Here is a 15506-nt window from a genome sequence, read left to right as displayed (position 1 = left end):
TATTATCCCTTTTGGTTTTGACCCGGCTTGTTTACCTTACTCTGCTTATCTCTGTTACCCTTGATTCGGCTTGTCTCTCGCTTACCTGTCTTCTGTTACCCTCGACCTCGGCTTGTCTTTGACCATTCTATACTGTACTACTTACGTTAGTCCGGCCATTCTAAGGTCCGGTATACGTATCTGGCTACTGTTTGTACTCTGCGTGTTGGATCCCTGTCCCGATCCTGACAAAAACATATTCAGGCAGTGAGGGTTACTCAAGTGTCAAGTCCAGCTTGGTTGTGGAGGCTGTTGTAGGGTCTGGGTAGCGTCATGAGCGGCAGAGGCTCTATTCAGGTGCTTCTGCACCTTACAGGAGTATGGGTGCCCTGTCAGCCTATACCCCGCTTGGGAGAGGACTTTGCGGGCGCTTGAGAGTCCTGCTGGGATCAAGCAAGGTGGAAGAGTGTGGATGCCGTTGGTGTTCTCAGCCACCTGTCGCCATGAATATCTGTGCCGATGTTGACGGTGGGTGGTCTCTTTGTCTCGGTCACTGGGGCACTTTTTGGCAGTGGCTGTGCTCGGTGCTGTGAGGCTGGCCCGCTGGCTGGAGGTTGCATCGTGGTTCTCAGCCGTGTGCCGGGTCTAGTGGGGGCCCTTGGGCCCATTCGAGCTGGCCTTGCCGTGTGGCTCAGTCATGGGTGTTTGCGTGCATGCTGGAGAGGCCTCCGTCTGCGGACCCATCTTTGAGATGTTGTCGGGTGCTTGTTAGCGCGGCTGTGGCAGGGGCCCTTTAGTTTGCTGTCAGGTGGGGTTGCCAGATCGTTGGTCTGCCGCTGTCTATTCTCCAAGCTCGCCCAAAAGGCGTCGATTATGGCCTCAAGTTTACCCAGAGTGTGCTGCCTTACTGTATGGCTGTTGTGTTCACACGTGGCATCCGCCTTTGTATGGGTCCATGCTGTAGCGGGTATCTTGCGGGGGTCCGCTGTCTGTGTTTGGAGTAGTCCTGTTGCTTGAGGGAAATGGACCAAGATTACCCCCATCGGTCCAGAGGGGGGGGAGCGGGTAGGCAGTAGCTCGGTACCCCCAGCAATTGTTACGTTTGCAATTTTGTGGCAGGGAAGCATTTCTTAATTTTGTCACTATCTTGATGCATGCATCCAAATGTTTGCCAAACAATATGTCTCCTTGAAATTGGAGATAACAAAGATTGTTTTTGGAGGAAGTATCACCTGCATGGGATTAGCCAGAGAACTCTTCTGGTGAAAACTGAATGAGCCATATTGATGGCTAAAACTTTAACAAGGTTCACTGAAACTTCTGATGCAAACTCTGCTACTGACTTGATGTCTTGAAGATTCTCAATACAAGCTCATTTGCTCATCCCTTCATTTATGCCTCCTTCCTTGGTGTTGAGCCACAGCATGCATGCCCTAGTCACCCAAAGGACACCCTACCACTGTTTGTCAAACTCAAAGTTAATAGACTCATCAGTTGAGGATTACTCTGACCAGTCCAAATGTCCAGCATATCTCATCCTTTTGTGTATTTTAGAGGCCTCTTTAACCCATTGAGACACTGACTGTTTGATGTAATCCATAATGTCTGTGGTGGAGGAGGAATGACCTGCTGCTGCTTTAAAACAAGCTACACAAAGATGTTTACCATCCAATGCTTTCTCATCGTACACTTCACATACTTTAGAAGATCCTGATGATCTTTTCCCTGTGGAACTAGAATGGAAAGGAAAATAAACTTCCTATCTTAAGTTTGTAAAAAAAAATACATAGTATATAATATGGCTTAAAATTGCTCTCGCCACCTATTGTGTGGTGAAGAAGAGTCTGACTTCATATCTTCTGCTCTAAATAAAAAAAAAATCATTAATAATTTGACAAAAGGAGTCAAAATTAATAAGCAGAAAAAATAGGTTATGTCCTCAAAAACTCAAAATTATTTCAATCAAAACACAAATATCAAAAAATACTTCAAAAGTGTATCAGAACAAATAGAACAACTTTGCAAACCAAAGAATAGGCTGCACAGGCAAAAAATAATTCACTCTGGTGTCTAAAAAGGATGCTGTGACATACAAAATGACTTCACTGCTAATCCAGTCCCACAGAGCATTGTGCATATCATATGCAGCTTGGCACTTTAAGACATTGAACATGCTGGGCATGACAAACTGGCCTATCTCTTACATGTGCAATTGCACTTGGAAGATAATAGACAAATGGCTATCCCTAGTCCAGATGATTTAAAAAATCCACATAACCTAAAGGCCGATGAATAGCAGGAGGATCAGCCAGGTACATTGGACTTCCGTATGGTGAGATGGGAGAATGGCATTGTCACGGCAAGGGTGTATAATTTATTATTACACCTTTGGAATATTATCCTTAAATGTAATTTGTGTAGTAAATGGCACAAATTACAGAGATGTTATTGCTGAGGTCAACAGGGGTTACATCTTTTGAAGCTGGGACCCCCACAGAGGTCAGTTGACAGTTGGCTCCCAGACTTTGTGTCGTCTAGTCCTTGGGAAGCGGGATTATTATTACGCTGCCTGTGTTTTACCTGCTTTTTCCTGACTACCAGCGGAGATCCCGTGATTATACTGCTACTCCGCTACAGTGAGTAATTAGGACTTCTGTATTTTATCCTTTTTGTTTTTATCTGTTGTTGGTGTAAATAACGTGTTCATCATATATTGTTATATGCACTGTGACTATTCTTTGTTCATAATAAACATTAATTTATTAAGTTCTGCCTTTGTCTGGTTAAGAATCACGTTACCTGAAGAGACTAGTTAGTATTTTTGTAATTCCTTAAATATATATAAGTAATATTTGGTGGGTTTTATTGTTGATTTATCTGGGGGACCAAGGCACCCCATTTATAAATTGTCTTTGTGGTGGCAGCGTTAAAATAGTAATAGTTATATTATATTTAAGTGTGGGTGGTTATTATTATGTTTAAGTGTGGGTGGTGTTAAAAAGGGGGATTTTGGCATTATTTCCGGTCTAGTGAAGACAAATAGTGTACTTTAACCCTTTCACCACCACAACTACGTCACGCACACTCTTGGAGTAGGGTGCGTTCATGACAGGCATGCAGAGAGACAACTTATTATGCCTAGGGTCAGAGCAAGATGACCGGCTGGGCATTTAAGGGGATCCTACAGGGAGTCACCTGAGAACATGGCTGTTTTCTGGAACTTCCAAAGGAAAAAAAGGTTGAACTCCCCTGGGACAGGGGTAAAAGGTACACCCAAGTAAGATAAAAAGAACAACTCATGAGTCTTAAAGACTACATGCTGTCATATTGTGGATAGGGTATAAACAAAAGACTGGAAGGGACAGAGAGGCCATTTGTGCATTCTTTTTTTTAAATTAAAATAAATAATTGAATGGTACTAGTGCAGAAATGTATTCAACCCACAATTCAAATTTGCTGTAAACCAAAGATATAGTGCCTCCTCTACCAAAAACACAAAAAATAAACAAAATAAATACTTAGCCCAGTTAATTCAGTTAATGTTACACAAATTTCAAAGAAAAAAAGGATAGATGTTATTTTAATTAGGCTCCTGTCTGATGTGATGGGTAGGGAGCAGCTACTACCCACTGTTGTGCTGGTTTGGATATTGCCAGGAAATCTATAGATATATATTACACGATAAATAATATACAAAATATTAACAAAATATTTATGAAAAATAAAGAAAGAAAAGGGATAACCATTGTCTTCATAGTATCTTCAATCTGGTTCAACAATGACCTGCTCTATACAGTATAAAGTAAATCTTGACAAGCTGATGTTGACTTCTAATATGAATGCCAAAATTACCAATTTGGAAAGAAAGAACTTGAATTTTTAATTTTCAATTATTTTGTTAAAATGTTGGTCGCAAGTCTGTCATCTGCTCAGATCATATATTTTTTTTTAATAGAATAGACCTTATAGTCTTTAATCCTTGCAGTTGTATATATATTGAATGTTACAATGATTAACTTTGTTAATAGGTTACTTTACATTGGAAAAGAAAAATGAATCAATGAAGAGAGTGTACAAAGATAGCTGTAAACGGGTGAGATATATACCAATTTATGTGATACCAAAGCTATTTGGTAGAAGTTATTGTTCTCTGAAAATGGATTGGAGGTGCACACTGGGTATATAAACCAAAATATTGCAGTACCGAAAGGAACTGCTTGGAATAATATATTTTTTAAAAGTTTAATCTTTAATGAAAGAAGACCATTAAAAATTAAAAATGTAAAACATGAACAATAGTGATATTAGGCCCTTAGCTCACATAATGAATACTGTACATAAAAAAAGGAAATTAAACTTAAATTATCTAGAAAAACTTCCAAATACACAATTTACAATAATGTACAATTTGTTTTTCAATCTTGTTGAAAAAAAAAAGCAACAAAAGAAAAAACATCACGAGAGCAGTAAGGAAAGACGGGGTTTATCTACTAAGTTGCTATTTTGCAACCAATTTTGAAATCATATTTATTGAAAAATGTCTGGTGAGGTTAGCTCATGATGAGCACTCCAACACTTTTAATATTCCCCTTATGCACAAATTACCAAATATAAAGTGAAAATAAATTGACTTATTTTAATTTGAAAAATGTTGGATGAATATTTGTTGAACTGACCTTTAAATCTTCTTGATATTGAATGTCCCTCAATTTTTGCATCGTGATGACAACTTGAAGACACAAGGACACATAATAATAATAAAAAACTAGCCTTAACCCTATCTTAATCAGGGGTGGCCTTACTCTAACACTACAGTCTCATGATAATATTTTTGCGTAGGTTTTTTAAATGATTTAATATTTTTGTATAAGCGTTTACAATTATTCTTTTACATAGTAAAACTATAAAAAACGCATATATAAAAATGTTTCACTATATAAAAAAATGTAATTAAAAATTAAAATTTGAATACACACAAGAGTGGGGGGTAACCCCAAAATAGAAATGGAAAGGACAATAGATGATGTATCTAATGTATAAAGTAAAGTATATACATCCAAGGGATATCAATATGGCCAGCGGGAAACCTACTGAGTATACCAATTATTGTCAAATAAGCAAAAATAATAAAGTTTTATTAGACATTACTCAATAATAAAGAGAAGCCTCAATCAGTGCTGTACAATAAACACCAAAAGATTGTGGATTAAAAATCTGGTACAAGATCAGTGCCAGTGTAATTAATAAATGCAAACCAATGTAGCCAACAAGTAACTATCAGTAGTGGCAAGTGGGTAATACTGTCGGACTAGAGAGAAACAGACACCAATTGAATAGCTTGGTAATTGATTAGGCAGTCTGTCTCATCAGATGTCAGTTGTTCACTGCAAAAAATCCTATACAGACCGGCCGCATTGATCCCTTAGTATATTATTCTGACGATAAATACCGAGTCTGTCTTATTCACATGGCAGTGTGATATTTAATGTATTTAAATACCCTCTATATTATTTCCCAAAGTCAGTATGGCCGGCAACTGTCTGCAAATAGCTAAACTGCCGGTTACACAAAGGACGAGGAAACCGTCACTATTTAGGGATAAATCAAAAGTATGATATTAGTCTGGTAGCTTGATAATCTGTAAGGTAGTCCTGTTCAAAACGGGAGTCTAATGTTTTATAAGTTGGACGTAACCTCCAAATTACTGCCACATATCGATTTTGTAGATAGATATAACGATAGATAGTTAGTAGCAGGGAAGTGATACACTAAGTAATTAGACTAAAGTTTGAACAGACATACAGAGCGTTAGATAGGTATACCAAACATCGGCCAGCAGTAAAGAACTGATAGTTATGCAAATGTCTGTTTCTCTCTAGTCCGACAGTATTACCCACTTGCCACTACTGATAGTTACTTGTTGGCTACATTGGTTTGCATTTATTAATTACACTGACACTGATCTTGTACCAGATTTTTAATCCACAATTTTTTGGTGTTTATTGTATAGCACTGATTGAGGCTTCTCTTTATTATTGAGTAATGTCTAATAAAACTTTATTATTTTTGCTTATTTGACAATAATTGGTATACTCAGTAGGTTTCCCTTTGGCCATATTGATATCCCTTGGATGTATATACTTTACTTTATACATTAGATACATCATCTCTTGTCCTTTCCATAAAAAATAAAATTAAAATATTTTTTTCAGAATATGAAAGAATTTTAAAACTTTATAACAGTTAAATAATTTGAAACGTCTATACAAAAACATTAAATCAGAGCCTGTTTTGGGAGTTTGTCTTTCTATATCCTATTCATTGCATTCTCATCCTCTGCATATTTATCCACATCTTGCACTGTGGTCCAGAGTGGGGGTGAAAAAAGGGCATGTGATTGACTAATTAGAAGCATTATTGGACCAAATGAATATCAATCTTTTCACCCACCTTATGGGCTTTGGCATGGGATGTGGAGGTAATATATTGTATTAAGTGCTAATAGGAGCTCTTGTTATCTGAAGGGGTTGAACTACAGTCCTGCCCTTTAAAGTATAGGCATAACATCCTCAATCTTTCATCCCATTAATAATCATCCCTTATATGAGAATATTACAGTAATGCTAGACACCCCCTTTGGAAATGTATTAGAGAGACATCCAGATTTTAACCGTGGTCATGGGTCGATTAGACTTGCATTTACTGACAATAAACATAACTATGCAAAGTGGGCAAGGGAATTAAAGCTAAAATTATTTGCATAAAATAAAATATTTGTTCTGAAGAGGTAATTTTGTATTACAGACTGATCACCTTTGCCAGACTGTATCTGTAAGAATGAATCAAAGAACCAGGAAGAAAATAAAAGCACTAACCCATCCAAACATTTTACAAGTTGCGCAAATTTTAAAGGGCCCTTACACAACAACACTGGTAAGATTACGATAAAAAACTCTCAACCGCCAAATACATAAACATATGTATTACATGGTTTCAGTCCCTTGACAAGCTCTGCACTCTGTTTCACTTTATTTAGATTTAACATGTTCTTTTTTTTATATGTGCGTCCATTTTCCATGTTTTTACACAACTCTGATCCACATTACTACAGTACAATACTGTGGCCTCAATCTGTTCTCTGAAAAGTGATGGCTAAATTATTTTATTATTTTGATGACATTTATTAAAGTGTTTTAAAAAGATATGGTTTGCTTTATAGTAAGTTCTGATAGTTTTCACTGAAATTTCCATTTTGAAAGACTGCCAAAAAAAAAAGAGGCAGGAGAAGAAAAGAAGAAAAATAGAACAAAGATGTGTTAGAAAAAGTTGTAGAAAAATTCACAAATCTTTTGCATTCCCCCTAAAATGGTATGTACTCAAAAATGACAGTGAGGGTTAAAAAAGCAAGACATGAAAAAAATCCAACAGACTTAATAAATTACACCACATATTTGTGTCACGGGTAGCAAGGTCTCGTCCCTTGGTGACCTATTCTCTAATCCTCCGCTGGTCCTGGATTCAGCTACAGCATACAGTGATTATAGCTAGCCCTTTGGAACCTTGTAAAATTCCCCAATATAGTGGACAAGACCAGTCGTATTGGGTAAAAAAAGAGAACTCTTTATTTAAGAGAAAACACATGCATTTATCCCCCTACACACAACAGAGGGTCTTCAGCCAGCACAATGAAAACCACTCATTGGTGTCTTGGTGTCTAAGACTTAATTATGTAAAAATATGATATTTAATTTCCTGCTGGACACCAAGACACATTGCACAATACAATTTACGTAAAATAATTACCGCAACAGTTGAACTGGACTTTCATCCAGTTCAACATTTTAAAAAATAACTGAGCACACACAACAAAGTCACGGCTTTTGGTTTCCGGTCGACGACTCGAGGTGATCAGATGCACTACTCTGGAGCTCCGTGACAAAATCGGAGAAATCTCGCCTTATTATCGCCAAAACCGCCACCGCTCACCGCTGCCTGCACGCAAGTACCCCACAAGCCAAATGGGACGCAAGCATAAGAAGAAGGCGGCAGATATAACAACCCCGGGGCTCACAATCGGGGAAATGTGGAGGAGAGCATGCGGCCCGAGTGAAGCCAATATGGCGGTGCTCCATGGCGGCTGCACGGACTTCTCGGACGACTATTCCGAGGAAGCAGAGGAGGAATACCCCCCTCCCCTGGACCCGAAACCAAAGAAAACCTCCAGCAAAACGAGAAAAGACCCTGATGCCGACCTAGTGACCACGGGGGTGCTTAAGGCCCTCCTGGCAGAGCTGCAAAGCAATATCCTCACGTATGTCACGGCCTTAAGGGGTGAACTGCGAGGTCTGACAGGCCGCATCACTGTGCTAGAGGCCTCCTCTCAGGAACACAAGAACACCATCGCTACTCTGCAAAGTGAAATGCGGGAACTGCACCGCAAAAATGCGCTGCTGGAACGGCGCCTGGATGCCCAGGAGGACGCGAAGAGACGATTCAATATCAAGGTCAGGGGGCTGCCAGAAGAGCTACCGGAGACAGAAGTTCTGCGCACGGTCAAACGCCTTCTGACCAGCATACTGCCTCCAGGTAATACTGCACCTATCGTGCCCGCAACTATTTTCAGGATCCCAAAATCTGCCAAAGCCCCTACCTCAGCCACAAGGGACACTATCCTCACCTTTCATAACGGAGCAGACAGAGCGACGGTCCTTACCGCCCTCCGGGGAAAGACCCCCTTACAATTCGAGAGTACAAAGCTGACCTTCTACGGGGACCTGTCAGGGGGCACCTTGGCATGGCGTAGGTCACTCCGACCCCTCACCACCACGCTCCAGCAACACAACATTCCGTATCGCTGGCGGACCCCCAACTCACTCCATGTACAGCACGGGGAGACAACCCACAAGATCCAAGACCCACAAGACGCAGCAGAACTACTACAGACCTTGGGTCTCACATGGGACTCACTCCTCCAGGCGAGCCCCGCAGCCTCCACCACACCGACTCACAGTTGGAACCCAGCGGGCAGTGCCCCATTTGTACCTCGAAACCTCACGCCAGTTACTTACAGCGCAGTTACCACCTAAACCGAACTGAGGCACCTTCACCTCCACTGACAACCCTCACCTGACAACACCGGGCCCCACCACCCACCTCTATCGAGCAACCTAGAATCTCTGGGACTTTATTTATCACCTACGGGATTGTTATTCCACCCTTTGCTGGGCCCCGGCGCGGCTATCAAGAGACCACAACTCGTTCCAGTCAACCAGCCACAGACTCTCACAAAGGGAATGGATTTCTGTGGGTGGTCGAGACGACCTGATTTGCCGTCCATGCCGCAGCCAATGGACTACACTGGAATTGTGTTTGATCCTGAAGCGGACTGCAACCATGTCGGCCCCAGTACCGGGACACTATATAATGTACATAGTTCCTACTGTTTGCGAAACTGTTGCCCACCCATGTGCCTATATAATGTGCTCCCATTTACTGTCCCAACTACAGGTGCACGGTAGCGCATTGACATACTACTCGCCCAGTTAATGCATACAGCCTACACAGCCTCACGAACCCAACAGACACTCACCGGAATGACTGGCTAGACTTCGCCCTTAGCTCGACACACGCCAAACACTTAAGAGAAAGGGATGCCCACATATATCAGGTTTAGCACCTACACCATATGTCTGCCTTAACAGTAGTATCGACCTCCCGTCTGTCCCATAGCAATGCAGTACACCACCGCACATAGACCACATCTTGGCGCCACGCTTGCTTCTGCTCTGCATCGACCACGCACTCCTGACAATACCATACTAAACTCAAACCGGACTATTAGCGAGAATAGAGCCCAGACTGCCTAACTCTTGTCCACCTTTACTTCTATCCTTACCCCTATTACCGTACAATTATACGAGCTTAGTTCGATGTCCCATATGAACTCATGACATTCACTTCGACAATTGCTAATGGGATGCTTCGACACTGTTTATTTTTGCCTCATAAACACGACCTGCTACCACTGTCATTGGATTAACAGCAGACATAAATAGGCCTATTAACATGTAAGCTTTACTTCTATAATTAATGCCTCACTAAACACAAATTGTTTATATAAAATTGTGATTACTAACCCTCTGCTTGAGCTAATCAAGAACACTGTTGCAATCTAACTCTTTATATCCCCAAAATGTGCCAGCTTACCGCATGCTACAACTTATACGAAATGTTTACTACTCTAATTTGATGTCGCTGTTGTGGCGCGCCAAAGTTTATTGTTATTCTTGTGCACAACAAAAATAAAGAATTAATAAAAAAAAAAGTCACATCTTTTGTTACAATTTGCCAAACATTTAAAGGTAAAAGTGTTGATGACACTTTCATCAATCTCTCTAAGTGTGTCTGTGGGTCCATGCTGAATACCCCAAAGGTGTACCACATTAAATTTTTACTTTAAAGTTGGCCATAGCTATGGAAGTATTGTATTCTTCTATGCTGATATAAATGTGAGTTATCAGATTGTACATTGACTTTGTTTTATATTGACATTTAAATTAAAAACATGTTACAACTGGAAATTTCTAAGATACTTTATACATATTTTTTCATTACATCTTATAGGTATATCATCCTTTTGGAAAATATTCTGGGACATTGAACAAACAGGGTGCTGAAATTAAAATGGACCAACTTTTGTCTTACTTTCATCAGTTGACATCTGCTTTGGAAGAACTGCATACCCACAACATATTGCACTGTGATTTGCGCTGCAGTCATATTTATTTGAATCTAGATTATGTAAGTAAATTTGTTCCAAATAAGCCATAATATACAATGTTTCATATTGGCAGATGATTACATACAAGCCAGATCTGAGTGGGAACTGCATCTTCAGTGTGGTGCAGTAAGACTCAAATTTGTAGAACTAAAATGTTAACTGATAATTTGTTTTGAACAGTGGAGATTTTATTAAATGTATACTAAGGTATCATAACCACTACAACGTGGCATAGTTGTTATAGCACCAGGAGTTCACTGGAGATATTTATGCACTATAGTATTGTGATCCTTAGCCTGTCTAGCAATATGCTCCATAGTTCCAATGACAGGAGGTGAGGGGGCAATGGGAAGACAGAGACTTTTATAACTATCTGATGGAATTTGAGGGCATTCTATACATCTCCCCACGAAGGAGTAACGTAACTTCAAGGAATACTCCACACACTATATTCACTACAACTTACTGTACTTTTTAATGTGCCAGAGATGCCCCCCCTCCCTCCCCCCCACCATCTCCCTGTAAGTAGTTTTTGAATGATTTGCATTCTTGCCCATGTTCTACCTGGCTCTGCTTCTCACCTCCTATAATAACTCTGGAGAGCTAGAAGTTCCTAAGCAGGGACTTCCTTAGCTCTCTTCAGTCAAGCTAGCTCATTCAGTAGATCACGGTTCTCAGGGACTGGGTGTGTAGATAACTACAACATTTCTCAGTATTCTATTATTCAAAACATCTAAATCAATATACATATAAGCCACATTTTATAGACCATCAATACTTAAAGTGGCACTCTGGACCGCTAAAGCACATTTAGCATAATTAATTGCATGCATGTTTTCAGTGGGGTATAGAAAAAAATACCCAGTGGTTTTTTTAGTATTTGGGCAGTGCTGTGTCCCTTTAACTGTGTCTAATATGTACAATATATAATTGTTGTATGCAGAGGTTCAGCATAGAGGTTCTATTCAGTTGACTTCTCAATGAGTGAATAATATGTTATTATGGTGGATACTTTAAATCCAGCTTGCATGGGCTAGACACAATGCATGTTTTTTTTTATTATTAATTGGATTTTATACAGCAGCAAAAATATTTTAATGAAATCAATATGTTGTTGCTTTTGTTCTATCTCTAAAGCGTACATTAAAGCTTGGCCATTTTGGAAGAGCAATATCTCTGGAAGACAAATGGACTAGTCCCTACATTTTCAAAGTGATGCCCTTGGATGCAGAAAAATGGTATTTAGAGAGGTTTAAAAAACAAGTTATTTGTATTTTAATTAATTAAATAAGATTTTAATTTTGATTTATAATGCTACACATAATGATAATGTAGAGGTCACAAAAAAACAGGTTAAAACCTAATTATATAAATTGTGACAACTCCATAATCAAATGCCCCAACTGTTCTTGACTACGCTGGACACAGTCTCTGCTGAGAATAAAAAAGCATAGTCAACAGATGCTTGGTAAATATGTCTTTAGAGCATCGCTGCGTAGATAAGCAAAACCTTGATACCAGTTCACGATAGTGCCCATAAAAGATTGATTTACAATTGTTCACACATTTTTTTAATATTCTTTCTTTTATTGAGACAATGTTTGATACAGTACACAAAGAGAGAAAATTAAGTTAAACCATTCAAAAGCCGTCCACACATTTTATTACGAATTATGTCCTCATTGATTTATAGCTGCTTAAAAATTTAGTATATCTGTTAAGATCAACACAACACAATGTATTATGCCTCGTTTCCACTAAGCGGAACGGTTCGGGTCGATACAGTTTGTAAGGGTTAGAATGGTCCAGCCTATTCAGGTGAGAGTTTTCACTTCCAGTCAGACTGCCAGGGGCCATGTCGGGTTTGGAAAAAATGCCTAGCGTGTCATTTGTTGTAAGCATTGACGTTTTCCTGTCCGCCAATCAATGGATTGTATAGTGTGAGGCAAGTAGCTCTGCCCTAACCATACCGTACCATTTCCTATGGCCCTACATCTGAAGGAGGACCAGGAATGGTGCGGTTCCGTCCGGTTGTATGGGCCACTTTCATAATGGAAACACTCAAAATAGCGTACCGTACCGAACCGACCCGAACCGTTCAGCTCAGTGGGATCGAGGCATTAAAGAAATGCACTGATGGAGTGTTACACACTCAGGTCCTTGGTTCCATCTCTCATCAAAGAGTACAAAGACACACTGAGGTTGAATTCTTAGAATTCTATCATAAACCGTTGTGACTAAAAATAATCTCACTGCAATTTAAAAGCAGGTTGCATTAAGCATACATGTATTTCAACAAAGAAAGCTATGCAAGTCACTGTTCTTTTTGTTTCACTGACAGGTCTGCGCTAGAAGTGAGAGTCAATGGGATGTACTCGTTTGCGTCTGACGTTTATAATTTAGCGATTGTCTTTTGGGAGACTATGAATTCTTGTTATTCTACAGACTACGTTAATCAGTTTGTCAAGCAGAAAAAACATGGCACAAAGGTTATAAATATAGTTACATTCCTAAAGCCATTAAAAATATGTTTCTTACAGTTTATAAAGTTATTTTTCTTTTTCTTTGTAACATTATTAAATGCTTGCATACAATGCTTCTGACCACCAAACAAGGAGTGATACACCACAAACACACCAGTGGGGATAAATAAACAGATGAACAATGTTACCTCAAATTCACAATAAATGTGTAGAAACAAAATCGTCCCAAATCTTCTAAACACACTAAGAGGAAGGCAAATCTACAGATTAAACATAAAAGATATACATAGGGCAATAATGTAACAACTCTGTGGGTAAATTTATGAAATTGCACTCACAAGAGTATATAAGAAAAGAGCTTATCTCCAACACATGGGAAGTCACCAGAGTCTTCCTTGTTCCGCCTCCTCAAATCCTCAGGAAAATAAATATTGAGAGGAAGTAAGAGCAGTATAAAGTGCACACTGTTAAGTAAATAGCACACTTTAATAGATCAGACGTATTTACAAGAGAATAAAATCACAAAGCACACCATAAAGACACATACATTGCCGCATTGCATTGGGAAGTCTGCAATTGGATTTATTGATTTGTTTTTATATTTTTATATAAATTTAGCTTTCATATTTTATTTTTTTAACATTGTTGATTTTTTTAAATTTCCTTTTCTAAATTTGTATTTTTTCCATTTTTATTTTATTTATTATTTTATATATAAACTGAACTCAGTATGTCTGGCACTCTTCCTAACAAAAATCCAAAATCTGTATATACCAAGCTGCTGCACAGCTCAATAATTATATTTCAATAAAAAAATTAGAGAACTCATTGGATTCCAAAATGCAAAATAGTGTTTATATGTTGCAAAAAAAGATCAACGTTTCGACCTCTTGGTCTTCATCAAAAATTATTTAGAATTTTTGAATCCAGTGAGTGCTCTCCTGTGCTCAGTCTGTTTATATACATGTATGTATATTTTTGTAAATAACATTGGCAAACAGTTTGGGGGAAGTTTTTAAGCCACAAACTATAAGGGTAACTAGAAAAATGTATATACCTGGTAACGTCAACTTTTTATAAGTATGTTTTTGTGGCAGTTAAGTCCTCCTTAATATTAATATTTAAATCCCAAAACAAAATACTGGATTTACTATATCACCTAGCTAGATTCATTTATTTAGAAACAGCAAAAAACAATGTATTATATAATTTTCTGCACTCCTACAAATCATGAACATATCTTCTATTTACCTATGGTAATTTTACATTTTTTATTTTTTGGTAATCTTTATTATTTTTATAATTTTATATATAATTATTTTCTATGCAGATATGTATAATTTTATATACATGTATGTATATTTTTGTAAGTGTGGGGAGAATGATTTTAATTTTATCATCTTTCTATTGTAGCACTTCATAATATCCATTGTTATTCTTTTATTTTTATATTATTTTTGTTCTATTTGTATTCTTTTTTTGTAATGTTTTTAGTTTTTGGTTCTTCATTGATAGGCCTATCTTACTAGTTATATCCCCCTTTTTCATCCTTATACCTCTTTGTTGGAATGAGTTCCAATATGTTTTCATGTGACTAGAACGCAAGAGGTGGACAGAAATAGGAAATTATGTCATTTGGCTCAGAGACGGTATTGAGAACAGGGCGTGGAGTCCATAGCGAAGTATGCCGCAGATACACTGTGGCAAACCCAGCCACTTCTGACTTATATGTATCGTATGTTGTCCATAGGCTGAATGTATACTGCAAGTCGTTACCTGTGATAATGCTATGTACAGCCGTTCGCCGTACGAATATGGGCTCCCCAGGTAGACCACACCTTCACCAGTCGTGTGGCACCAAGTAACCGATTGCACTCCGGTTGCAATCGGTATTTAAAGGCTCTCCTTGGTGGCCGCCGATCGGCTACCGACCATGCGGCGGTCGGCCATCTTGGATCCTTTGTCTCTGCAGCGGTGTTCGGTCGTCGAGAGCCTGGAACCGAAAACGGCTACTCAATGATTCGAACACCGCTGGACTTCCAGAGCGGTGTGGAGTACCGCGTTTAGTACATTATGTGCCCCATACATATTCGGTACTTTCAGACCGAACTCCCTGTTTGGATGTATTTTGTGCGGCGTTCGGTTAGTTTAGCTGGGATCGGAGCGGTATTCTCACTAAATGTGCCCACCGACCCCAGCTATCTACCGAACGGTCATTCATCTAAAAGCGAGCTGTAATGGATAAACTACAGATTTCTGTATAA

General features: G+C 39.0%; 1 protein-coding gene across 1 annotated transcript in view; it reads left to right on the top strand.

The window, feature by feature from the left end:
- The window catches only part of LOC134574475 (uncharacterized), an 85149-nt gene that overhangs the window by 42331 nt on the left and 27312 nt on the right, over positions 1 to 15506 (top strand). The window contains exons 11-15 of the mRNA XM_063433571.1: positions 4008 to 4072; positions 6784 to 6912; positions 10603 to 10779; positions 11897 to 11997; positions 13101 to 13248. Coding sequence (XP_063289641.1) covers positions 4008 to 4072; positions 6784 to 6912; positions 10603 to 10779; positions 11897 to 11997; positions 13101 to 13248 — 620 coding nt within the window. The remainder of the gene's footprint in view (positions 1 to 4007; positions 4073 to 6783; positions 6913 to 10602; positions 10780 to 11896; positions 11998 to 13100; positions 13249 to 15506) is intronic.

The sequence above is a fragment of the Pelobates fuscus genome, chromosome 10 (genome assembly GCF_036172605.1).
Source record: "Pelobates fuscus isolate aPelFus1 chromosome 10, aPelFus1.pri, whole genome shotgun sequence".
NCBI lineage: Eukaryota > Metazoa > Chordata > Amphibia > Anura > Pelobatidae > Pelobates > Pelobates fuscus.
The sequence above is the reverse complement of the archived record's forward strand: the minus strand, read 5'-3'. Positions and strand labels throughout refer to the sequence as shown.